Source organism: Caretta caretta, chromosome 1 (assembly GCF_965140235.1).
Source record: "Caretta caretta isolate rCarCar2 chromosome 1, rCarCar1.hap1, whole genome shotgun sequence".
In the NCBI taxonomy this organism is placed as follows: Eukaryota; Metazoa; Chordata; order Testudines; family Cheloniidae; genus Caretta; species Caretta caretta.
In genome coordinates, this window is record NC_134206.1 from 226,692,495 (window position 1) to 226,719,567 (window position 27,073).

General features: G+C 43.3%; 1 protein-coding gene across 1 annotated transcript in view; it reads right to left on the bottom strand.

Moving 5' to 3' along the window:
• Nucleotides 1-4,966: 4,966 nt before the first annotated feature.
• The window catches only part of TTC38 (tetratricopeptide repeat domain 38), a 50,192-nt gene continuing 28,085 nt past the window's right edge, over nucleotides 4,967-27,073 (bottom strand). Inside the window, exons 8-14 of the mRNA XM_048824557.2 lie at nucleotides 24,071-24,130; nucleotides 23,263-23,301; nucleotides 22,197-22,278; nucleotides 21,055-21,220; nucleotides 8,834-8,993; nucleotides 8,476-8,549; nucleotides 4,967-6,307 (exon numbers count right to left, since the gene is read on the bottom strand). Coding sequence (XP_048680514.1) covers nucleotides 6,214-6,307; nucleotides 8,476-8,549; nucleotides 8,834-8,993; nucleotides 21,055-21,220; nucleotides 22,197-22,278; nucleotides 23,263-23,301; nucleotides 24,071-24,130 — 675 coding nt within the window. The 3' untranslated portion in view covers nucleotides 4,967-6,213. The remainder of the gene's footprint in view (nucleotides 6,308-8,475; nucleotides 8,550-8,833; nucleotides 8,994-21,054; nucleotides 21,221-22,196; nucleotides 22,279-23,262; nucleotides 23,302-24,070; nucleotides 24,131-27,073) is intronic.

The following is a 27,073-nucleotide window of genomic DNA, read 5'->3' on the forward strand; positions in this document are numbered from 1 at the left end:
CAGTCAGCTTTTCCTTTTGCAGTGTAGATGTAGCCCTGGCCACCTAAGAGAGCCAGGGCCTGGGACACAACCCTATCCTCAGCATTTCCCATTGGTTCACATAGGCAAGGTGCCACCTATCATGCTGGCTTTGTGGGTCACATTCTCAGGCACCTCGCTCTTCTCTCCCTTCATTGTACAGGGAACCTAGACACCCAACGCAGGCTGGGTGGATCCCACTGTTGTGCCTGTGACTTTTCTAGGCTCTGTGATGCTCCACATCCTAACGCCCTTCCTGGCCCCCACCCTTGTTCCCTAGCACTTGACATCCAACACCCGCCAAACAGTGAGGCTATGTATGCGGTTTCATGGAAACAAGGTGGCAGGGAATGGGTCAAGACAGAACCTCTGCAGTAAAGCTGAGTGGCAGTCCTATTAAGGATAATACGGTTCGCTTTATTCCATGTTGGCCAAAAGTGACTTTCTGTGAATGTGACCTATGGCAGCGCCCACACAGCAGGTACCGCCCGTCCAGCGAGAACTCGGAGAAAAGCAAGGATTCAAAATTGCAAGGTACTGTAAGTGGCAGTTTATAGGGCATACTTCAGAAGTGACTGACTGCCATTGCCTTCAGTGGGGACTACATCTCCTCAGCACCCCCGACATTGCAGGCACTTTTATTTAGGTGCCTCATTTTAGGTATCCGTTTGTTGGCCTTTATCGTTTAGGCTGAGCTATTTTACAAAGTATTAATGAGTGATTACCTCCTTTGGTCACCAGGTGTCACTTTCCCTCTTCAGCACTACCCATGCTTAGCAATAGCATGGTGGATACACTGGCACCTCTGTTTTTACAGCTGTATATCTTACAGAAGAAAGATTAAAAATTACTGAAATCTTTCTGTCCTAGATTAGACTCCTAGACTTTAAGCTCAGAAGGGACCATTACGATTGTCTAGTCTGACCTCCTGCACAATGCAGGCCACAGAATCTCACCCACCCGCTCCTGTAACAAACCCCTATGTCTGAGCTACAGAAGTTCTCAAATGATGGTTTAAAGACTTCAAGGTGCAGAGAATCCTCCAGCAAGTGACCCGTGCCCCAGGCTACAAAGGAAGGCGAAAACCCCCCAGGGCCTCTTCCAATCTGCCCTGAAAGAAAATTCCTTCCCGACCCCAAATATGGCAATCAGCTAAACCCTGAGCATGTGGGCAAGTCCAGCCAGACACCCAGGAAAGAATTCTCTGTAGTAACTCAGATCCCACCCCATCATAGGCCATTGGGGAAATTTACTGCTAATTGTCAAAGATCTATTAATTGCCAAAATTAGGGTATCCCATCATACCATCCCCTCTATAACCCTATCAAGTTTGGTCTTGATGCCAGATATGTCTTTTGACCCCACTGCTCCCCTTGGAAGGCTGTTCCAGAACTTCTCTCCTCTGATGGTGACTAGAAGAGCAAGCTTCTTAATAGTTTGTTTTACCTGCTCAGAGAAGGGTAAGCATTTATTCATAGAAAGCTAAAGTACATAAATACAGGAAATTATCATAATTTTAATTTTTTTGGAGAATATATGGGCCAGATTCTGCCCTAGAGTGCATGAATGGCTTCTGTCATTGTCTCTGACATTGATGCACTCTGATATTTGGCAAGTCACTTTACCTTCTCTCTTTTTCAGTTTTCCCAGCTTTAAAGTGAGAGTAAGAATAGTCACTTCTTGGCAATACTCTAAAATCAGATGGAATATTTCATAGAACACTGTAGCAAACTATTTTATATGCTCAGTACCTATCTGTAAAGGAACACCTTCTGTAAAGAACAAAGGCGTTGGAGTATATAGTAACCTATTTCTCAGGGTGAGTTATTGCTGAATAGCATACAGTTCAAGTCCATCCTCTGTGATTCCTCGTTGGAGTAAATAAGAACTGTGCATGCATTTCCCTTCCATGTATTAAATGCTTCTGTGAAAACATGGTCCCACATGTTTCTGCCTGGAATTTCCCTTGGACAAACTAAGGGAACGATTAAGCAATATGTTGCTAGGAAGCTAAACAGAAAATTGTTTAGGAATAAATCATGGTTTTTTTTCCCCCCAGAGTGAAGAGACATTTCTAAATCTTTTAACAGACATTACAAAAGTAACTACGGTCAAGCAATTTATTGGGATAACTAAATGTTTATCCTGCTAGCCCCTTAAATCACTTTGTATGATTTTTCTCTGAACTCTCCAATTTATATCCAACTGATGAGGTGCTCAGAAGGGAACATAGTGTTCCAGCTATGGTCTCCACGGTCAGCTCCTTCCCCTCTTCTTTTACACTTCAAGAGATCTGCCTGTGGATATGCTGCTTTAGATTTTTTTTTTATTTTTTTAAGACTTGGCATAACCATGGCTTTCAGGAATGCCGCCTACCCTAGGCATTCAAAATGTGGCTCAAAATATTCACTTAAGAAAATCAACTACATTAAGAGTGGGATTTTCAAAAGCTTCTAAACAATGGACTTTCCCTGGGGCTTGTGCCCCTAAGTCACCCTGGGGCATCAGGGGCTCCACCTGTGAAGCGTGGGGTGAGAGCCAACAAGCAAGGTAAGTAACGCAGTGTCTACAGGTTTACTGCATTGCCCTAACTACCTCCATCTAAGCCCTATGCCTCTTGTGGAGGCGGAGTTAAGTGGGTGACTTACATTGGTGGGGGATATGTTGTAGTGTAAAAAAACGAGGAGTACTTATGGCACCTTAGAGACTAAACGCTTACAGAGTTAAGTCACTGTAAGCTGCCTTACATCAACCTAACTCTGTAGTGTAGACCAGGCCTCAAAGGTACTGAGGCATTGCTCTGCTCAGTGTTGCAATGCCTAAGCCATCTGGCTTGCTCTCTAGGGGAATCCTCAGCTCTGAGCTATGTACCTAGGCTCCCTACATAATATGTGCATGGGGAGAGTTACAAACCTAGGAAGGAGATCCTCAGAAGCCAGCAACTGGAGTGCAGAGCGAGGGGTGCAGGCACCTGAATGGCTGACTTGATGCACTTGGCTTATGGGCCAGAGAGAGGCAGCTCTCTATGCTTGGGATCCTCAGCCATGAGCCATCTCCTGCAGTTAGGCACTGAAGAGTCGCCAGCCAGTTAGGTAGCCATTACACTATTAGCCAAAATAATCTTTCTGTCTCCTGCTCATGCTAGATACCTCTCTCAAGCTTGCCCCATTTCCCTGTGCGCCCCAGGCTGTCTTTTGTGCAGCTGCCATGTCCCTCCCAGCCAATCTATGGCCTGCATCCAGCCCTGCTGCAGGGACTGACAGGTCTTAGGTGTGGTCATAATATGCCACCAGGATAAGGCCACACTGGCAGAACAGGCATTCTCCTGTCTAGTTTTGAGAATCCTGCTTCAGGCCTGGGCTTGAGCTAGGCCCTCTGAGCTGCACATTAGCTGTGGGATGATGTCAGGGCTTGGGTGGCTTAGAAAATGCCAGTTGGTACCAAGTTAGGTGCCTACAGCATTTGGGAAATTTCAGTAGTGTTTAAATGGTGGACTTCAGCGCCAAAATAGCTTCGAGGATATCAGCCTTTGTTACTTAGGGCTGTATTTTCAAATGGCTTTAGCAGCATAGCTTAATTTAAAAGAAACAACATGTAACTAAAATATTCCTGAAAACACAAACCAGGCTACGGTGGTATCCGGATCAAGGTCTAACAGGCAAAACAAACCTGAAACAGCTCACTGTGTTTAGGGTTTATAGACAATGCTTTGAAAAGCTGTTTGGTAGTTTAAAGTTGGGACCACTTGTGTCTTCCCGCTTCCCCCTCTTTTTTACATCTTGTGACCGTTGCCAGGGTAATTTTACGGAAGGAAGAAACACCGCCCCCTTGCCTGATATTCCTTGTTAAATAGGTTTCAGTCTCACATCTACTGTCAGAATGTGGTAGCCATCACTCAGCACAGAAAAGGAAGGACTGTTATCAACCTAGTACTTTTGGGGATGACTACAGTACTGTTGGCACAGCTGTTCCCTGAACTAACCATCTCTCTAATGAGCAAATGTCCTTGTTTGTGATAGAAGACTGCCTGTTAGATGGACGCTATTGGTATTTTGTGGAGAGAGAGCAGAAGTTCAAAACTGTAGCCTTGTATAACACTTGGCTGTGGTAGTAGAAGGAATGATGCTTAGTTACAACATAAAATGTAAGCAAACAGCTGGAGAAGTGCTTACATCAGCTATAGTCAAACTGTACAAGTTCAGTGTAGGGTCAACATCCCTCTGAGGCAGATAAAGGTAGTAAGTACCACGCAGTTTCAGCTGTATGGGACCTAAAAGAGAGATTCTGTCTGTTCTACAAAAAGTGTAAACATTAATATCCATGCAGCAGGAGGCACAGCTGGGGCCAGTGTACTTGGACAAGTTTTTAATTCCCTGCTGTGTACACGTTAGTTGCTTCTCTCCACCTCAGCTATGGCTGTACTTCGTTGGTGCTGTGTCTGCAGTTCAAAGAGCACTTTGGGAATGTTCAGCATAAAAAACTCAAGTATGAATGTGGTTACAGTTCACTCTAATTTGACAAAGAGTAACTATGGATTTATAACACTTAAAAGAAACCACTGCAGACTCATTTTAGGGACAAAGGAGTGGGGTGATGGCAGGGAAGGACAAATGTAAATTATAATCTTCTCTATCTGGCAACAAAAATGCTTAACACCTGTTTAAAGAAAATGGTTCAGGTGCCAATTCCGCTTCCGAAAATGAGTCCCAAAATGAAATTTCTTTGAGGAGGGGGAGGAAGGGAGAATAATGTTACTCCACTTGATGCCTTAAGTCAGATTGTGGTTTCCTTGTACTTGCGGAGTGTAATAGAACAGCTTGACTTCAGCTCTGCTAGAGAAAGATGTACACTAAATAAAACCCAGTATGGAAAATATTCAAAACCTGCACAGTTTCATACATTCGTCACTTTGGTGATGCCTAAGTTCAGGAAAAAAAACAACTAATCATCATCTCCTTGAATTTAATGAAGTTCTTTAGGATTCTATGAGTAATGCCATAAATCACATTACAAATCTAAGAGCAAAATTTATGGCAACGGAGGAGTAAGGTATCAGTTCAATGCTAATCAAAGGAACACAGTTACATATGAAAAAAGATCTATACAATTCTTAATAGATTGCACGAAGATTTTTCTGAGCCTATCCACTGATGTTATATCCTACTAAGGTGGCACAAACTTCTATTAAAAATGCAATAAGAGCATCAAGCAGTAAGATGTTTCAATTAACAACTATGAAACGGTTGACCTGAAAGATCAGTTCATACCTGTATGACTTTAATAGCAAATGATACAAAATTATGCCTTTGAGGAACTTGGAGCCAAATCCTGGAACCAGCAGGCAGGCCAAAAGGACCTAGCTGCATGCTGGGTAGTGTCACTCTGGCGTGGCTGTGTTATATGTGTGATAGAAGTCCTCATTCACCTTCCCCCAGACCTTTACTGCCACTCCAGGGCTGAAGCACCCCCTGCAGCTACTGCAACTCCACAGGAGAAGACTGTCAGTGAATTCCTTGGTTCAAATTCCTGCTCTCCTGCCGCATGTCTACATGTGTTAGGAACCTAATGGAGCAGAACTGCATGGAAGCAAAGGGTTGCCAAATACTGGCCCTATTTGAGGCAGTAGTTCTGTGGAACAAGGGCTTTCTATGGTCATGGGGGAGTGGCCTAAAAGTTACTTTGGGCCAACACATATTAGTTCACGTTCTACACATTTTGGCACCATTTAGTCCTCCCTAGTACATCCCACATGTCATCTTTTTTCAAAGGCTCTTCACATGACAGCTCGACCCATCCCCTCTCATGTTTGAGAAAAGCAATACCACTGCCTACTTTGGCAGTGCACAACTTTATAATAGCAGGGTTAGCCCGCAACCTGATAAGCATAAGACTGATGCGTTCTCCTGAAAAGCAATGTCTCAAGCTTGCTTTAAACAAATGATTGATATCTATTTCATTTGCTACTGTCGCCCTGCTAGGCATAGCGAGGCTACAATCTTCCAAGAATCAGAGGTGTGCCAGAAGCTCAAGCAATGATGCTGAATCACCACAACAAGCTTCCCAAAGCTCAGATATTTAGAAGATCTGATATGGCTGCTGATGCAATGTTTTCCCCATTTTGTTTCTTCTAATGCCATAGAAAGTGACTGATTATAGTGCTAATTATTATTTCCACTGGAACAACAGATTTAAGATTTATCCCATCACATGAACAGCTGATGCCTTCCGAATAAGTCGCTCAGTCAATGGTGAATTTGGTCTCAGCCCATCACGTTCTGTTAGGAGGCATCTGAAGGAGATAAGGGAGGGGGGACGGGAAAAAAAGAGGCCTTAAATACAGTGCTCAAAAGCATAGCAAGCAGGTTTTTCTGTTTCCTGGTTTAGTAGTCATGTGTCATCTGAAAATAAGGAATTAGCTGCAGCGAATAGGCTGGTCACTGGCACTTTAAGGAGTTATTCAAGGAAAATCAGTGTAGAAAACAGCACAGCTATGTTTTTAAATGCCCGTATCATATGCTTTGACCACAATGCAGGACACAGACTAAGAGGGTGACCTTCTCTTTCCCATTTCTAACCCTCCAACTAATTGTTCCCCATTTTCACCACCAAGTGGCACTGAAAATAGCAAAGCATAAGAACTCTGTGAGGTTGTGCTAAATAATCTCGCTCTCTTCCCGTCAAGATCCTAAAAACTCCCTTGTTGTAGCTCACCTTCTACCACTAACCATCCGCTCCTGCTCTGATGCCTCACCTCATAATCCTTAACCATAACAAACATTTGAAATAAGATGTCTCACACATAGACTACCCGCTCACATCACTTTTGATGTTCCACCCCCAACTAATACCTGCATGTTGTCTAGTTTTGATCATAAGGGGTTTCTGACAGGGAGATATAAGAAGAAAATGAATAAAATGAGCAAGAATCTCTTCATACCTGGGAGGCTGGAATGATTTTCATTACTTAGAAGCTAAGGGTCTGATTCGCCACTCATTTACATTTGTGTTAATCAGGACTAACCACAGTGAAGTCAGTATAGCTACTCTTACACTAGTCTGACACCAGAGAATCTGGTCTTAAGGCTGCAATTCTTTCAGCTGGCCTGCACCAGGTAGCCACCTGCATCAGGTAGCCACCTTCAATAGACTTAGATATTGGCACAGGAGTCTGCTACTTTGAGCAGCTCTTGTGATTTCTACTAAAACCAGACTGCACAACGAAGAGCTGATGTATGGCTCAACAATAAGTAGGTTTGGCAGCATTCCATTTTAAACTGATAACTGTCGGCCATTTTAACTGATAACTGTCGGCAAATGTCGATTTCAGCTGACACACTGAAATTGGGCGTGTGGGGGAGGAAGAATCAATTGGTAACAGTTGGTGCCTGCAGGGATCAGGTGCCACCGGCCCAGTGGCAGTGCAGGTAGGCCTCTGTAGCTCTGCTGTCATGGGAGTGAGGGAGCGGGTCCAGGACACTGCGGTTGCATAGGGCTGCCTCAGGGTCAGTGAACCCAATCCCTGCAGGCACAAAGTGTCGGGGGAGGCAACTATGCTGGCAGGGCCAACTATCCCCAGCCAGGACTGTGAGGAGAACTAGGAGCCCCTGGCCATGGGTGAGCCACTCCACTGCTGAGTAGCTCCTGCTAAAATGCAGGGAGTCCTTTGCGGCCCCTTGTCACATCTGCTCTGCCCTGCCAGGATGGCAGCCTTGCCCACACTTTAAGCTTGCAGGGATCGGGTGTCACTGGTCCTGTGGCCATGCAGGGAGCCCTCTGAAGCTCCACTCTCATGGGCGTGAGGGAGTGGGGCTGTGAGAGTGGAGCAGCAGAAGGCTCCCTGCATGTATGTGGGGCCAGTGACAGACTCAGTCAAACCTCTGCAGACAGAAGGTGTTGGGGAGGCTGTGGTCGTGCTGGCCCAGTGAAGGGAGGTCACCCCACTACTGAACAGCTCCTGCCCAGGGACAGCTCCCACACTCCTGACCGGTGACTGAGTGCAATGGTGGCACCTGATCCCCGCAGGCACAAAGTGTGGGAAAAGCTGCAGTCCTGGCTCAGTGGAGCAGAAACCCTCCAGTCTGGACTCGGAGGAGGAGGAGACCGGCCTCTTGCTGAATAGCTCTGTGCCCAGCCAGGAGCCACTCAGCAGCAGGGCAGCCTCCTCCTCCTCGCACCCTGATCCCAACCTTCACCAGTCTCTTGTAGCTGAACTACTGACTGCCAACATTGACCAGCCCAGTTTGTAGCAGCTGAACAAAGTTAATATTTGACAATTGCTGCAGATTGTGCCCTAAAAGATTAAATGTAATATTATATAGCTTTAGTTTTGCTAGCATATAATTTTACTTACAATTTACAATGTTTAAAAGCATTGACAATTTCTGCTTTCATAAATACTATTTCTATTGATACATATCATGGAATCCAGAAGTCCTTATTTTAGCAAGTGGTACTCACCTGGCCAGGTTCTGATGGGCTTTTGATTTGCAATTTAAAGCAGCATGGATCAATAGCTGGTTGAAAACATCCCTCTGACAAGAGAAGTCACAAAAATGAACGTAAGTTAATATTTAGTAATAAATGCTGCAAGTAACAATTGCTCGGTTTCTGGGAGTTGGGTAAACCCATCCAGAAGGGATCTACTTCTACCAACAACATCAAGCAGCTGACACACAGTACTTTTTATTTGTAAATTTGTCTCAATTATCACAAATTTAGAAAGGGAAAAGGAAAAGGGAAGCGTAACAGATGCTACCGAAAGACAAACAAGCCCTACCCAAATGCAGTTAAATAAAATAATCTTCAACCCCTTTACCTGAGCATTGCTGCCTCCTATCTGTAAGAGCTGGTAGCGAATTGGATAAAGTAATTCTACTGTCTTGTCATAATTTCCATTGTCAAACTCTACCAAAGCCTGGCAAAGCGGCAACCCCAATTTCGGAGCCAGACCTAGCTCATGGTCTTCACCGGGTGCTCTGCAGAACAGGAAAGAAGTTAACTGCCAATGAGCAGAAGGTCAGACTTCAGCACTTGTACTCCTTTTCGTGCTGTTCTGTCACCTCCTGCAGCGTGATACTGTCGGCGCAAATTAGTTTCACTGAGTTTAAGGGACAGTGCTACACAGAACCAAATCAAACCCACACCCTGTACATTTTGCTCAATAAATGTAGTGCTTACTTACTCTACAGTGACTGTGTTCTTAGAGATGTTTTATCCCGACAGATGGGGCTCTGCAGGATGCGCATGCACTTGTGCACGCTCAGAGACTACAAAGTAGTTTGCAGGCCTGCACAGAGCTGTGCCTTGTGCTTTGAATGAGGGCATATAAGGAGGTGCCAGTTGGCTGCCACTCAGTTCCTTCTTGACCATGAAGCTGGAAGGTGGAGCACTCATTCGGACAAAACATCTCTAAGAACTCCAGTTACTGTAAGGTAAGTAACAGCTTCTTCTTTGAGTATATGTCCTGGTGGGGGCTCCAGGCTTGAAAACTCCCAGACAGTGACTCAAGTCCAGTGCAGTTTGTAGGACTGCATCACCAAAGGTGGGGTCATCTTTGGCAGAGGTCAGAGGGCATAATGCTTGGCAAAAGCGTGGACAGAAGACCGAAGAGCAGTCCTGCGGATTTCTGCTACGGGCCCATCCTCCGGGAGGGGACTGAGCACCAGTGGTATGTGCTGTTACTCGGGGAGGAGGCTGCACAGCAGCATTCTCATAGCAGGGCAAGATGCAATCCAACACCCCACTTAGACAGCTTTCGGGTAGAAAGCTTTCGGGTAGAAATTGGTTTGACCTGTCTTCATTTCTACGAATGACACAAATAAGCTGGGAGAGGCCCAAAGGTTTTAGTCCTGGCTAGATATAAGGCAAAGGCTCATTTGGTGTCCAAGGAATGAAGGCTTGATTCCTCCAGGGAGGCATATGGTTTTGGGCAGAACACTGACAAGGGAAGTGCCTGGTTAACATTCCATTCAAAGGACACCCTTGGGAGAAAGTGAGGGGGGCATTGTATGAGCCTCTGTCAGGGTACATCTGGCCCACGTCCATCCAGGTCTTCTCAGTCTTTGCCCACCCTATCGCAACCAGATTCCTGAAGGGTCTACACAACATGTTTGCTCCCATTTGACACCCAGTCCCACAGCGGATCCTCAGCCTGGTTCTAAATGCCCTAAGGAGAGCCCTCTTTGAGCCAACGGCTGTCTATCCACCTCTCCCTCAAAACTTCATTCCTAATTGCCAGCACCGCAGCAAGATGAATGGGGGAGCTGGGAGCGTTGATGGCTGACCTACCATTATGTTGGATCATATTAAAGAAGTTCTGTATTAAAATCACACACGAGTTTGATTCCCCATAGTTTAAATTCCAGTGTATTACTAATTAAGAGGTCTCTTGGTTTTTGGTACTGTTTCTCTCCCTCTATGTGTGAAACTTGCAAGCTGCTAATTGCGTTAGTACATTCTAAGACAGAGTCTGTTCTCAAAGCAATTCACACAGAGATAGACTCAAAGCAATACTCTGTAACAACAGAAACAGCACCCAGAGACTCCCCGCCCTTTTGTTGTATTAACAATTGTGATTAAAATAGAGATAGAGGATGTATGTGGATGGATGCTTGGTGTAGATAATAACTGAATAATCAGGGAGGTTCCAGCCTAAGAATCCAGTGTCCATCAGCTGAAGAAGGCGTCAAGTGGAAATAACCAGAGGACCCCCAGAGGGCAGACTGGAATCCACCCAACAGCCTCAAGAATGGGAGAACCAAAGAACAAGATAACATCTAGCAGCACGGAGCCCTCAGGAATGTGCTATCTGCCGATTGATTCAGCAACAGCATGATGAAGCAATTCCCATAGACTGGCATAGGAAGAAATTCCTATAAAAATAGACTCTAGAAAGTGAGAACTTTGGGGTCTGATTCTGCAAACCAACTTCCAGGAGCATCAGATGAGCATCTGACAAGGCCCTGCTCCCTCCTCATGTCCAGGCCACCTGGCCAGTGGCTTGACATGAGCAACTCTGAGGCTGGTAACTATGATAACATAGTTACCTGTGTGTGTGTGTGTTTGTAGGAATGAATGAGTGAATACATATGAGATTGAATGGAATGTTATAGCTATACCTAACTGCTTACTATGATTCTTTCTGTATTCACAATAAATGTGGTATTTTGCCTTTTTCCCTTTAATAAGATCCTGATGGTTTTTATTTTATTGGTATACCAATACATCACCTTTTATAAGGACAGAGTTATACAAGGCACAGAGATTGGAATAGTGTTAATGCCCTGGCCATTGCTGCGTGAGCCTCTTGGGCAACCGGTCTCTGAGAAGCCAGTTGTCCAAGTATGGGAATACCCATATACCCCAGTGGCAGAGGCAAGTGGCTGCCCCTGAAAGAATCTTTGTGAACACCCTCAGGGCTGTGGACAGACCAAAAGAGAGAACTCAATATTGACAGTGATATGTCCCTATTACAAAACACAGAAAGTGCTTGTGTGAGGGGTGGATGGCTACATGAAAATAGGTGTCCTGTAGGTTGAGGGCAATGAGCCAGTCTCCTGGATCTAAGGCTGGGATTATGGCAGAGGTGGGCAAACTATGGCCGGCGGGACCCTCCTGCCCGGCCCCTGAGCTCCCACCTTCGGCCCCTCCCCTGCTGTTCCCCCTCCCCCGCAGCCTTAGTGCGCCGTGCCGCCGGCACAACGCTCTGGGCGGCCAGGCAGGGCAGTTGCAGAGCCACGGCCTGACCCGGTGCTCCAGGCAGCATGGTAAGGGGGCAGGGGAGGTTGGATAGAGGGCAGGGGAGTTGGGGGGCTGTGGTCAGGGGTGTGGATAGGGGTCAGGGAGGTCAGAGGGCGGGGAACGGGGGGGGTTGGATGGGGCAGTAGCAGGCAGTCAGGGGTGGAGGGTCGGGGTGGTCAGGGGACAGGGAGCAGGGGGTGGTGAATGGGGCAGGAGTCCCGGGGGGCTGTCAGGGGACAGTGGGGGTTGGATGGGGCAGGAGTCCTAGGGGAGCTGTCAGGGGGAGAGAAGGGCAGCGGGGCAGGGGGGAGGCGGAGGCTGGGCCATGCCTGGCTGTTTGGGGAGACACAGCCTCCCATAACTGGCCCTCCATACAATTTTGGAAACCCGATGTGGCCTTCAGGCCAAAAAGTTTGCCCGCCTCTGGATTATTGTAACTAGTATCAGCATTCTCAAGTGTTGTGCTAGGACACAGCTGTTCAAGTTTCTGAGGTCAAGAATTGGTCTCCATACTATGTCTTTCTTGGGAACAAGGAAGTAACAGGAATAGAACCTTCTTCCAATGAACTCTAGTGAAACTGGGTCTATTGCTCCCAGGAGGAGAAGAGAATGAACCTCTTATTTCAGGACTTCCTCATGAGAAGCATCCCTGAAGGGGATGGGGATGGAGGAGTGGAATGGAAGTGGATAGAGTAACCTACTTTGACAACCTCCAATATCCACTTGTCTGAGGTGAGCGATTCCCAGGCTGGTAAGTAGAGGGACAGTCGATCTCCAAAAGGCAGTGTAGTCACACAACAACTGATCCGATGGAGTGGGCTGCTTGATGCCTTCAACTGAGGTGTCAAAAGTGCCTTTTATAGGTTGAGTAGAAGTACGGGTGCAGCCCCTGTTTTTGTGGTTTCAGCTGTCTGCAGAAGCGCTCCTGAGGCTGAGGGAAAGTGTGCTGATGGTACTGGAATGATCTCTATCTCTGAGCAGTTTGGGATCTACTAAAGTGCCTTTTAGTCACAGGCACATAAATCCCTAGTGACCGCAACGTTGCTCTTGAATCTGTGTGTATATGGAGGGAAGAGTCTGAGTGTTCACTGAAACACTTAGGCCCTTTAAACAGCAGCTCTTCCATGTTATTCTGTACTTCTCTCAGAGGACCCGAGGTCTGGAGACGGGATGCTCTTCTCATGATCACCACAATGGCCCTGGAGGCTGTCTCAGCAGCAGTAGAGCAGCTGGCAGGAAGGCTTTTGCAACCAACATGCTACAGTGATGAGAGAGAAACTGAATATTTCTGGTCTTGTCACAAGTGCTCAATGAAGTGTATAAACTTGGAGTATGTGTTAAAGTTGTGTTTTGCCATTCAAGCTTGGTACTTGGCAATACAAAATTGGAGAGCAGCTGCTGGGTAGCTCTTCCCTCCCTGCAAATCCAGCCGCTTGGATTTCTTGTCGTATGGAAAAGGCCTAGAGAAAGATTCATTGCTTTTCTCATTGGCTGCGTTGACTACCAGGGAATTGGGGCTGGGGTGGGAGTAGTACTCCATTCTTTCCAGTGGAATGTAGTTTGAGGTGACGTGCAAGTGGGACGCCAGTAACCACTTCCTCCCTGGGGGCAGCTTCATTGGAAATTCATCCACAGTGACCGGCTCAACTGCGTCCCACTGAACGGAGCCATCCACCTCAGGAATTGGGACAAGCGATGCAGGAAGTGCAACTATGCCAACGAGACGCTAACCCACATCTTTTGTAGCTGCAAGCCCCATTCCAGAGCCTGGCACCTGCACCACAACGCCATCCAAGATTGCCTAGTCAGAGCCATCCTGCCACCCATGGAGAAGGTGGCCGTGAACTCTGCTATCCCCAGAACGGACAGCCAACTGTGACTGGATATCATCATCACCAGCAAGGACCAAAAAAAGATCATCATGGTGGACATCGCGGTTCCCTTTGAGAACAGGACCCCGAGCTTGAAAGGTGGAGAAATATGTCCTTCTAGCCGACACCTTGAGAGCTAGGGGCTACGTTCAAACTCACACATTGTCATCAGAGCCCTGAGTGCATGGGACCCAAACAACGAGTGAGTGTTGAGAAAATACAGAATTGATCAACGCTATGCTCAGCTGATGTGGCAACTCATGGTGTCAGATGCCAGCAGGTAGTCAAGGGACATCGATCTAGAACACATCACCGGACATTGGCAATACTGGGAGAGATGAGCTGGAGTGCTGATGAGAAGCACAGTTCAGAAAGTAACTGAAATACTTCCCTGATGGATTGTATTTTCTAACAGACAACCTATCCTAAATTCTCAATTACTGAGGGACAATCTTCACTTATTGATATAGTATTTGCTTTCCACAACCAGCTCTCTGTATAACTTTTCATGAGTGATGTACCCAAACATTTGGATGGTAATATTTAGTATTTGGATGCTATTTGTATTGTTAAATTTATTAATCTTATTTGTGTTATTGCTGATTATGTACTATATGTATTGTACTACTTTTAAACCAACCCTTGTACTTTTGGATAATTTAAGCACTATACCCAGATGTACAGACACTCTTTTCTTAACCTATGTATTATATAATTTTAGCATTAGTTTTAATAAAATTTCTTATCTGCCCATTTACACCTTAATAGGAATATGGCAGATGTTTGCCATAGGGTGTATGCAGGGTGATAACAATGCCTCATTGATGGGTAACTTATAATTCAGGATGTCCACCAAGGAATGTTTCAACTGATGCACTTCCTCAAATGGGATTTGAAGAGAATCCACTAGCCTCTTCATGGAGTCCCAAAAGGCTTTGAAATCACCAGTTTAGGACGGCTGTGGTGGCATTACTGCCTCATCCAGAGATGACCTTACAGAGGGAGGTGAGATGTCCTTGACCTGAAACTCTTCTCTTCCTGTATATCATAGAATATCAGTGTTGGAAGGGACCTCAGGAGGTCATCTAGTCCAACCCCCTGCTCAAAGCAGGACCAATCCCCAATTTTTGCCCCAGATCCCTAAATGGCCCCCTCAAGGATTGAACTCACAATCCTGGGTTTAGCAGGCCAATGCACAAACCACTGAGCTATCCCTCCCCCGCAATAAGTGCACAGTACTGTGATGTGCAGTACCAGAGGACAGTCTGCAGGTACAATACCAATGACTTTTTCTCACATATTCAATAGCACTGGTCACTGTAGGGATCCTCTGAGTCACAGCGACCCCAGGGGGGAGGGAGATAAGGGAAGAGGCCCCCAATGAAAACCATAGTCACTGAGCCTATGGTATTTGGTAGTACCCTAGGATCCTCTTAATGAAAGGGACTCATGGGAGTATAATAGTACGGTACCAAGATAACATCATGTACCGAGATCTGAGTACAACCAATCCTTCCCTGAATTAAAAGGGGGGTGGCTCTTTAACCAGGCTGGAGACTTAAACAACTCTCAACTTGCAGCTGTCAGGGTGGTACTGGAGAGGTGTCTCTAATAAATCAGCTCAGTATTGAAGATTCAGGCTCTTCAGAGATCATGCAATCCTCTGAAGAAAGGAACCTGGAAGGAGGTTGAGGTCTCAGTCTCTGATAGCCTTCAGACAAAGTGTGTGTCGGTACCAGAGGTGGAAATGCCGACTGGTGAGACAGAGGCTATTGCAGGACGGAGGTGGTTGTAGAGTCATCTCCCACCTCAGATGTACACTGAGCTGCCGGTGCTGGGGCATGGATGATACCTTGCAGTGCTGCTAAACACACAGAGCTGTCAGGTGGTGCCACCATGGTGGTTACTCTGGTGGTAGGTATGTTGTCCAAGTGGGGCTTCTTCCACAGTACCAATCCCTCCGTTCTGGACTCAGTCAGTGCCTCTACTGTACCCTTAGAGTGACAAGAGGTCTCCCGAGAGCAGGTTTTATGGTTTATACCTCTCCAGGCAGGGAAAAGGAGTATGTTTCTTCTTTAGAGTTTTATTCTCTGGGGCCATAAACAAGACTACGGTGACCTGTGACATAGAGGCCAATGCACTAGTGGGGGGGGGGGGGGGGCAGACCTCTCCAGAGTTAGATCATGTTCCATTAACAGGAACTTAGGTCTAGTCTCCCTGTCTTTTTTGACTCTACCTTTTAAACCCAGACAAAACTTGCATTTAGAAGGATCCTGGGAGTTCCCCAAACACCACAGGCAACTTGAGTGTCCTTCACTATAGGGAAAGGACAGGTGGCAGGTCTGATAGGGCTTAAAACCTGGGGTTTGGGCATAACAAGCTGTGCTCTGGCACGAAAGAAAGGTCCATAAAGGGGAGGAATCAGGAAGCCCTCCTTGCCCCTACAAGCAAAACAGTGCTATATAAAATAAAGAGTAACCAAATGAAAATAGATAATTTCTTATTTACTTCATTATTTTATAGTTTAACGATTCCCAAGGTGAAAGGCAGGAAGCTGAATACTACGGACAGCAGAACGCTTGCTGCAGGAGGTTGAGAAGGAACTAAGTGGCAGTGTCCTCACATCTCCTTATATGCCCTCATTCAAAGCACAAGACACTGCACTGCGCAGGCACAGACCCATAGACGCTAATTTGCAGCCTCTGAGTGCTGGGGAGCACACATATTCTTTACTGAAAATCCATGGGGACATGTACTCAAAGAAGAACCTTATTTGCTGTAACTTTAAAAATTCTGAAATCTTAAGTATTTTAATTGGATAAGTGAAAACATCCTTTCCATAATCCCTCTTGACCTGAGTAGTCAGCCAATCATCGGGGCCTTGCAGGTTGTTTCCATTCAGAGGAGATACTGATGACACATAAGGCTAAGATTTAGTCAGGGGTATTTTTAGTAAAAGTCATGGACAGGGCACAGGCAATAAACAAAAATTCATGGCCTGTGACTGGTCCCTGACTTTTACTATAAATAACCCTGACTGAATCTTAGCTGCTCTGGGGTGCCCCCGGGCACCGCTGCTCTGTGGGTCAAGGGGGGCTGATGGCTGGCCCCTGCTCTGGTGTCTGACTGCTCCCAGGGACCACTGCTGCTCCAGTGGCCTCCAGTACCAGCCGCATTGGCCACTGTATGGGCAACCCTGGGGCTAGCTGCCCAGGACTGCCCAAGCAGCAGCCCATGCAACTGGCTCCAGGGCTGACACAGCAGCTGGCCCCGGGGTCACCCCAGCAGGGGTCAACTGCGCTGGCCACTGCAGCTGCTGAAGTCACGGAAGTCCTCGAAAGTCTCGGAATCCGTGACTTCCATGACAGACTTGCAGCCTTAATGATAAAGTCAGATATTGCTTGATGCAAACCTGTTTATTAACAAGAATGTACACAGAGTCCTGTTTCCCTCAACACAGTAGGAAATGAACATACAACAGAAGCCAGTTTTTATGCTCTATATTCCCAACCTCTTTTTCCAGCTAACACTCTACCCAGAAAGCGTGCTCAGATGTTTTTTTTCCTCAGGATCATGCTAAAGTGCTTTTCTGGATGTCCTTGGCTTTTGATTGCCTTCTCTGTCAGAGTGCCACTCTCACACACTTACCCACCAACCAATATCCAGCAAACCTTTGCATCCACATAGCTCAGTTTCTGACCAGCTTTGCTTACGGCCTGTGTTTTGGGCAATGGCTCCTGTTGTTTCTGTTATCTTATTCCAAAAGAAGTCAAACTGATTCTTACATTATCCTGAATAAAAGGCAGGGTTTGCACCCAGCAGCTTCAACAGATTTCACCCCACCCCAGCACAACACAGAGAATTTTGTTTGCACACTGATCCACTCAAGAGAGGGGAAAGAGTCATCAGGTTTATGACCCAGTAGAACAGATTATTCATTAATCCAGTTTATTATCAATTCCAAAGGGAAACTAAATTAAGCTGTGTTGTCTGTTTTATGGACTATAGGTTTCTGTTTAAAATTTAATTGTTATAGTTATCTGTTGTCAGTTGAAGCATTTTCTTAACTCTAAGTGTGTTCATATCTGACATTTAGAAATCTTTATAATTACATAAAACAGCTTAACCCTATGGAAATGGAGTGCTAAACTTTTGCTACTGAATTTGATGAAGGAGCTAACAACAAATAGCTGAGAGACAGTACTCTTAAACTACTTGGAATGTCAGCTAGTTGGCCCAGGACTGTCTTTTTTTGTTTTGTTTTTGTACAGTGCCTAATACAACAAGGTCCTGTTCCATGACTAGGGCTTCTAGGCACTATAATACAAATTAATAATGAAAAAGAGGCACACTACGTTTATGAAAACTCACAAAGTAAAAATGTATATGCAATGTACAGCTGCAAGCATAAGAGAATATACAAATACATCTTTTAAATCTTCAAACTTATCCCACATCTATAATAGAAAATCTTGAAAATATAGAGCAGGCTGTTGGTTCTTAGAATTTTATGGTTACCCTAAACAAATACAAATAGTTTCTAAGATAGGTAATGTAACTTATTCTTGACTTGAGTAATAGTCCTATTTATTACATTTTGGCTTAGTATACAAGTTTAACTGGATATTTAGTTTTTCAAATATGCCTTGTGACAAAGCTCTGTCCTTGTCTCTGTGGGTCCCGTGTTTCCTGGTGGATTTCACTAGCCTCAGAAAGAAAAGGAGTACTTGTGGCACCTTAGAGACTAACCAATTTATTTGAGCATAAGCTTTCGTGAGCTACAGCTCACTTCATCGGATGCATTCAGTGGAAAAAACTGAATGCATCCGATGAAGTGAGCTGTAGCTCACGAAAGCTTATGCTCAAATAAATTGGTTAGTTTCTAAGGTGCCACAAGTACTCCTTGTCTTTTTGCGAATACAGACTAACACGGCTACTACTCTAAAACTAGCCTCAGAGGCTCACTGTGACCCTCCATGTAGCCCTTCTCTTTCTAGAGGCAAGGGTCAGGGCTTACTGAGCCATTTTCATCATAAGCCAGCAAGGGAGGTGAGAAGCAACCCTTCCTCACACAGTCTCTGTTGTCTCCCAGTCTTAGTGATTAATTGGGGAAGGGAGGGGGGACCAGGCCAGCCCTCTACTCCAGGCTCCAGCCCAGGGACCCTAATAGTAGCAGCTATGGTAGCTGCCTTTTTAGAAATAGGACATGTACAATTCCCTGGGCCACTTCCCCAATATCTTCTTCACCATTACCTCAGGGCCTCCTTCCTTGCGCCTGATATGGCTTTGTACTGCTTAGTTCCCCCCAACAGTGTGGCTTCCTCTAACAGCTCCTGACACACACCTCACTGACTAACTGGGAGGCTTTTAACTAGTTCCAGCCAGCCCTTGATTGGCTTCAGGTGTCCCAATCAACCTAGCTATCTCCACTGCTTTCTAGAAGGATCTTAATTGGCCCCAGGTGTCTTGATTAACCTGGAGCAACTGCCATTTGGTTACATAATACCAGAGATTTGTTTAGCCTGGGGCTAACATACCTGTTCCTCATTACTTTACTATAGCCATCGGGCGTTGCCCCATCAGCCTATTCATATCAAGATATGCTTTATAATATAAATAAAGTAAAAATAAGTTTTATAATGATTCAAACTACTGCAATCCACAGCAATGACAATGTTACAATAAAAGATATAAAGATAGGCAGACAAGCAGAGGAAAGTCCCGTAGCACTGGGTGAAGGGTTAGCAATACTAAGTGTAAACTAATTAAATGTTCTACAAAATATCCATCCACTAAAGTTTAAGTTCTACAGCTCATACAGTAGCTATAGAAAAAAAATAAGTCCATCATGATCTGCTAGTAGTAAGCAAACCAGATTATGCAATTTTTCAACTCTACATTTCTCACATTTTCTTCTTGACCTCTTAAAGCCTCAGTGGATCATATTCACAGAATGTGAATCAGAGTTGTTCTGCAACTTTATGTCCAAAACAAAATCTGTCATACTTCATATTAAGGTTCCATTTCTAAATAATTTCTAAAATGGGTAACAGATATTACTCTTTTTTTGGAAGATTGTGAGTGAATCCAACAGTTCAATAAGTTGCTTATAACCATGACTCATCAAAAACACTTTCTATTGTTATGCTTATAATCATCTTTAACACATAACTCTAACATGCTTTTAACATCATTTAATCACATATTAACCTTTTATACACCATTTATAAATGGAATCATAATATAAAGTAGGAATACAGTAACCCTGCTCCCCTGTTTTGTCAGGTTTATAAAGGCCCTGCTATCATTTTTCTAATGCTACGTATAAACCATCTCTATTTTTAGTGAGCTGTGTGTAGGGTGTGGGAGGGTTGCTGTTTTTCTCCCTCCAGAATACTCATTACTCTTCTGCAAACAAAGACAAATCACATTCTCTCCCTTTCTTTTGTAAGTGAAAACAGCTGCCATTGTAGGTGGCTACCTATTTGCTAGCCCTGTCCATTTCAAAGTATTCTGGGGTACCTGTATGCCACAAATGTCTTGCCTCTGGCCCCAAAAGTAAAAAGCACCAATTGGCTCAGATTGTACGTTGAAGAAAGAAAGGAAATCAGTTTCACCCACAGAAAAGTTGTCTACATAAAACAAAAATCGGGGAAAAATGTAAGAGTGGATTGTCATTCTCATCCTGCCTATGATGGTGATCAATAGCAAAATAAGAGCAAGAAATATTTTTTTTCATACATAAACAAAGATGTGACAAATATTTTTCTATTTTGAAGAAATACAAAAATATTAAAATTAATATTGAAGAACCAAACTGCCAAATCTTAGCAAAATTATGTTGGCAGCGCTTTGAACTCCATTTCATGTCAAAATGATAATTTGTTGTATACCTACAGCAAATATAGGATTATCAATATGGACACTTTATAGAGATCTGGTAATGAATACAGAACAATGTTTTAACTTGATATAGCAGAGCAAAAAGGGCCCTGATAGGTAGTTGGCTTATATTGTAAAGTTTGCTCACTTGCTTTATAAGAGAAATGCCTCTGTTCAGCAATGAACACTTACATTCCTAGTCTATACCCATTGTAAGGAAAACAACCCCGTTTACAGATTAAAATGTTACAACCACTCAAAGCAAAATCCTACAATGCTGGGACAAGGATGCTATTGTCTGACAAGATTAAATACACACTCTAGACAATTACACACACTCACAATAAGAAGTAACTATTAGGAAATCCTTATTGTATAACTTCAGAAACAACACCCTGCTGAAACTAGAGTTCAAGTTATAACAGCCTAAACCAGAAAAAAATATTATGGTACCTAGCAAACTGGAAGCAATTAATTATAATACTAATAAACCTTGTAATGGGAAAATATTTATTCAAAACAACATTTTAATTCACTTGCTTACTTTGCAAGTTCCTGAAGAGTTGTTAAGAGCTCATTGGTGGTTTTGTGGTCTTTGGCCCCTAGCGAAGACATGAGAATGTGGACATCATTGAAAAACAGAACATGATCTTTGGAGTGTTTCTTTGTGAGTTGGATAACTTCATTCCACCTGTCTCCTACCTTTACACCTAGGAGTAAAATATGTGATTTAAAATAAGACTTCACTGCAAAGCAATTTCTTTAGCATGTATTTTCAGTTTCATTCAACCTTGTAAGCTTTAAAAACCACCTTACAAAGTCTGCTGCGTTGAGAACTACCACTCAGTGTCATATCTCCCACTTTTGAGCAAATACTTTATTGCTTATCTCCAAAAACACCTTCCATCACCGATGTCCTGGTCCCCTTTAGATAAGGTTCAGGCCTAATCATGAGATAGATGACATCCCCGGAACACAGATGAAGGAGGATAATGCCCACAGTCGTCACTCTGGATCTGTCTGTGGCATTTGATTACTAATACTGGACCACATATATAAATATGCGCAGCATGACTGGCTGTAGCAGAGTTCTGTGAAAATTATTATTTACAATTTAGGAACTAGTATTTTTTTCTGGAACTCTAACTTCATCTTCACTTTCGAAAGTTAAAGTCTGCTGGCTGTATATTTAGTCTCATGGAACTATTAGAATGATTGCTACAATACCTATAGTGGACTACGTTTTTCAAATATCAAAATTTAGAACTAAATATTAGTGTTGGCTTGATATTGACTATGAGAGCAGTCAATAGCTGTTTAACAGTTTATATGTATGATCTTTTAATCTGAGGCTGAAAAACAGATCTCTGGGGACAGAGAAAGTGAAATTTGCCAAAAAAAGAAAAACATGATCTATGTTAACTTAGTTGAATGGAATATTGTACTCACAGGAAAATAATAAACTCTAGGGAGAAATAATGGTAATGCATGTTATAGAAACTTTAAACTCACCTCCCAACAGCAGCAGCTCTTTAAAGTATTTATTCTCTAAAGTAACCCACTACTCAGAGTTGCTCTATATATTTTTGTAAATCTTCTTCCGCATGTTCGCGCATGAGGAGGAGTTTTATCTTACTATTTTAAGAAGAACGAGTAGAATTGAAGCAAAAACTAACAGTTCTTTACCTTCCAACTGAAGCCGGTACAGCATGGAGCAGTTATCTACTACATCTAGCATACTTCCACTCGACATGCATCTGGGAGCAATCTGCAATCAGAAAGCATTCTTAACTGCATTACATATATTTAGGTGGGAAGTTAATTTGAAAGTCAAACTTACTATGACCGTTCAAAATTAATTCTGTCTCTTTACGCTTCCAGATATAGCTATTTTATAACAAACCAATCACATCTTTCAGAAATATAACAATCCACAAATAATATTCATATTATTTTCTCTCTCTTGTTTTTCCATTTATAAAATCAAATACAGTGAGAGTGAAAACTACTTTTCCCTATGAGCTCTCCCAAAATGGAGCCAGAAGCTCTACTAGACTTTGCAACAGTTACTAGGTAGGACAAGATATTTTCATAAAGTTTAACATCAAAACAGGCATGGCAAGACTTGTTATGCCGACTCCTAGTTAATTTACTGTGGATTATTTTAGAAAAATTCCTCTAAAGTTCAAGCAGGAGAGACCTTTAACAAGTCACCTAGAAAGGAAAAGATATGACAAAGGAAGTTGGAGCCAAACTAGTAACTGGCTTGGTAGTTAAACTGTGAGATCCAGCCTTAGTCATGATACCTTAGACCTACAGAAAAACTATTTTACAAAATGTTAAACTTTTTAAAAGTATCTATATTTTTTTTCTGGTGCCCTCAGGGCCTCTTCATAGCAACTAAGACAACCTGACTAAAGATAACAGGATATGAAAGTGGTACCAATAAAAATAACTGGAAAACACTAAAAAAATTAGTAGTTTCTAATATGTGGTCTGAACAAAATATAAGTAAGATGGTGTGATATAAAGGGTTTTTTTGGCACTGGTTTAGGATGACCTGTGTAACTCACATGTAGTTTTCCCAGTTGAGTTGAATAATCACTCTAAATGCCAATTAAACATTTAAAAATAAAACCAGAAAATGGTATCACACTTTTATATATTTTGTGTCGTATGAAGAATGAGGCATGTGCACCCACTCTCATTGGAACAATCTCTTTTCATTAAAACAAAATTGATTTAAACTCACGTGATTGTCATAAATTGTCAAAGCCGCTTCATAATCACCCTGTAAAAGCAAAGGAGGATTGTGTGATGACCTTTAGGATACAGTGTCCATAAGTGACTGGTAGAGTTTAATAACAACAGATTTTTATAAGGATATCAGTGATCCTATCAATAAATGTCAATAGGAGCATGTGCCACATAGCCTGTTTCTTCTTCTTCCCTATCTCTAATCTAGGTATCTGAAAAAAGAGCTCCCTAAATCATCCTGCATAAAAACATAGTATGTATTGCAACCCAATACGCTCGATAGAAATATGTTTGTAAAGGGTTTCAATACATCTGAAATACTTTTAATAAGGAGAATTTAACAACATAAAATCTCTGATTCTTTAACGTAATGGTCCTATTGGTCAGTCTCAGGTAATTTTTGCAAACTCTAGCCCCTTATGTTCTTTGTGCCAGCAAAATTTATATTCAATTCAGTGGGAATTTTGCATATGCAAAGACTACAGAACTGGGTTCATCTTTCTATCACAAAATTAGTGAATTTGCTCTGAATGTAGTATTTAATTGTCTCATTTCAGTAATTTCTCTATATTCCCGTACACATGATTTTAGATTTTTTCCTTCTAAAATATCATTTTCGAAAACACTTTAGTAAAGTACCAAACACCACAAATTATACTGCAGTAGATTCATAAAAACACCCAAATATTAAGAAGGGAGGAAAGCAGACCATACCCTTTTTGTCAGCACTGCCTGCTAATATGAGAATATTCATCCACCTGGAGCATATAGCATATACTGTAGATGTAGAAGTGTGCTCATACCTTTTCTATGAAATACAAAGCCCAGTGCCAGTAATTATGGCAAGCAAGCATGTCACAATCCTGAGAAAAGAGAGAAAAATATTTTACTTCCAATATAAACTCATATTTAAACTCATCCAGCTGATTTTATATGGCACTCTTCTCCTGCAATAAATCTGAGGGCATAATAGATCAGTGGATATTGGAACCAAGGAGCATACACTGTTGTTCCACTCTGAAAACTAACTACGTAACCCTCTTATTCAATACACTGTCCTTGCGGATAGAGACACAAAAATATGGAACCTCACAATTCAAGTTCTACAGAGCCACTTTTCAGAGCAGAACTGCATTTTGACTCAGACTCTACCTCATTCTGCAACACCTTTTTTGGAAAACCTCCAAACTGACAGGACTAACTTCACACCTTTCTGTCCAGCCACAAGCTGACAGCATAAGGTCAAATACTCCTTTCCATCACACTGGCACAAGCCCATTGGAAACAGCAGGCTTTCACTAGTGTAACAACCAAGAATCTAAGTCAACAATACATTTGTGACAACTCAAATAAGCACAAAAATCACAAAGACTCTAAGACCCCCTATTCCTGGACAGTGTGGTGGTTAAAATTCATCTTATCATAAGGAGGACAATGTGCTCATTTAAGTAGTGAGCATTGCAATATGAATCTCTGAGAAGCAGTATATCAGTATTTTATGATATTTACATAAGCCAATAGTTTATCATCACTTGTTTAATATTAAATTGCAAAAAGGACTGCTGAGTCAGGTGGTTAAGCACCTGACATAAAAGGTGCTTGTTGCCTTGTTGCCAACAAGGCCAACAGCATATTGGGCTGTATTAGTAGGAGCATTGCCAGCAGATCGAGGGAAGTGATTATTCCCCTCTATTCGGCACTGGTGAGGCCACTCCTGGAGTATTGCATCCAGTTTTGGTCCCCCCACTACAGAAAGGATCTGGACACATTGGAGAGAGTCCAGTGGAGGGCAACAAACATGATTAGGGGGCTGGGGCACATGACTTATGAGGAGAAACTGTGGGAGCTGGGATTATTTAGTCTGCAGAAGAGAAGAGTGAGGGGGGATTTGATAGCAGCCTTCAACTGCCTGAAGTGGGGTTCCAAAGAGGATGGAGCTAGGCTGTTCTCAGTGGTGGCAGATGAAAGAACAAGGAGTAATGGTCTCAAGTTGCAGTGTGGGAGGTCTAGGTTGGATATTAGGAAAAACTATTTCACTAGGAGCGTGGTGAAGCACTGGAATGGGTTACCTAGCAAGATGTTGGAATCTCCATCCTTAGAGGTTTTTAAGGCCTGGCTTGACAAAGCCCTGGCTGGGATGATTTAGTTGGTGTTAGTCCTGCTTTGAGCAGAGGGTTGGACTAGATGAGCTCCTGAGGTCTCTTCCAACCTCAATCTTCTATGATTCTATGATACCAAATTCGGCCTACACAATAATCAGTCTCAAATGTCATGCAGGTAAGATTATTGGTTCCCCTCCATGAATAAAATCATAGCTGCTTAGTGGTACCATTTATTAGTGTCATACAAAACTAAATTGTAATTGCACAAGGCAGTGCAGTCCTGTGGGCTGCTCTAATTCAGAGGAAGGAAAAAAAGAGCAAACTGCTTTTTTTCATTACTGGATCAGTTTGGGTGAACAGAATAAAACAATAAAATACAGAGCAAAGCAGCTCCTGAATGTATTTGTCAAAATAAAACTAACCAGCAAGAAAGTCCATGCAAGATCCACACATCTCTTGCTGGGGAGTAGAGAAGGTAAATTTTCAAAAGCACTTAAGTGATGTATTTCAGAGTAGCAGCCATGTTAGTCTGTATTCGCAAAAAGAAAAGGAGACTTGTGGCACCCTAGAGACTAACAAATTTATCTGAGCATAAGCTTTCGTGAGCTACAGCATATGCTCAAATAAATTTGTTAGTCTCTAGGGTGCCACAAGTACTCCTTTTCTTTAAGTGATGTAGACACCTAAGTTCTATTTCCAAAAGTGAACTAGCACTTAGGCCCCTAAGTCACTTAGGTGCTTCTGAAAATGTTCCCCAAATTGCCTACTGTTAATTACATTTTTAGGGTATTCTTATTGGTTTGGGTTTTTTGTTTTGTTTCTGTTTGTTTATTAAGTTGTTCTGCAAGGGGGAATTTAAAAAGTTCTTTCTAAAATGACATCCCTGAACTTTGAACGAGCACTCAGAAAGATTTCTGTTTATAGTTCCAATCGTGATATTCCTAATATTTCTAACGTCAAAAAACAACCCAAAAACATTTTAGACCATTCTGCTCCTTGTGCATAGTGGAACTGTCTACTGCCTGGAGGGACAGTGTGCGAAGTGTCTGCCTGCTTGTGTGTTAAGCGATTACACCTACCCGACATAGCCCCTTCAAGAGGTAAACCTGAAGGTTCACACTTTCGGAAGGAGTTCTGGGAAAGGGTTTGCTTAAGCTAGGCAGGTACTCTGGAGGTCAGTGGTGGTCTTGGGGGCATAAATCAAGTGGCCTCTGGGGCTTCGTTTCCACGAAGAGGTAACAGACTGAGAGATGGTGCTCAGGAAATGTGTCCAAAGAGGGGACACACTGCTGTGGCCTACTGAGACCAAGGGAAGCTGAACAAAGAGGGGGAATTCACTGTCTGGACCTCTCCCACAGCAATCTGTTGAGTGGCCAAAAGGGGCACTGGACTAGACCTGTGCCAGATGGATACTGTATAAGACAATAGCAGGAAAAGGTACACGGCACCATTTTTCTTTCTTTTGCAGTCAATCTTTTAACATCCTCCCCTCTTCAGAAGCAAACACAAGCATCTTTGGAGGTATTTTACAATCTTGCTATGATTGTCTCCCCCTGCAATTCATACTACATTCATTATCCTTTTTCATGAAATAGTTTTGCCAAGTCCCCCGATTTACTCTTGAAGTGCTGATCCTAGGTTGAGTAGAAAGCCTGTAAATTTCACTTTACTGCCTGCATATCAGAACATAGGGCCTATAGCCAC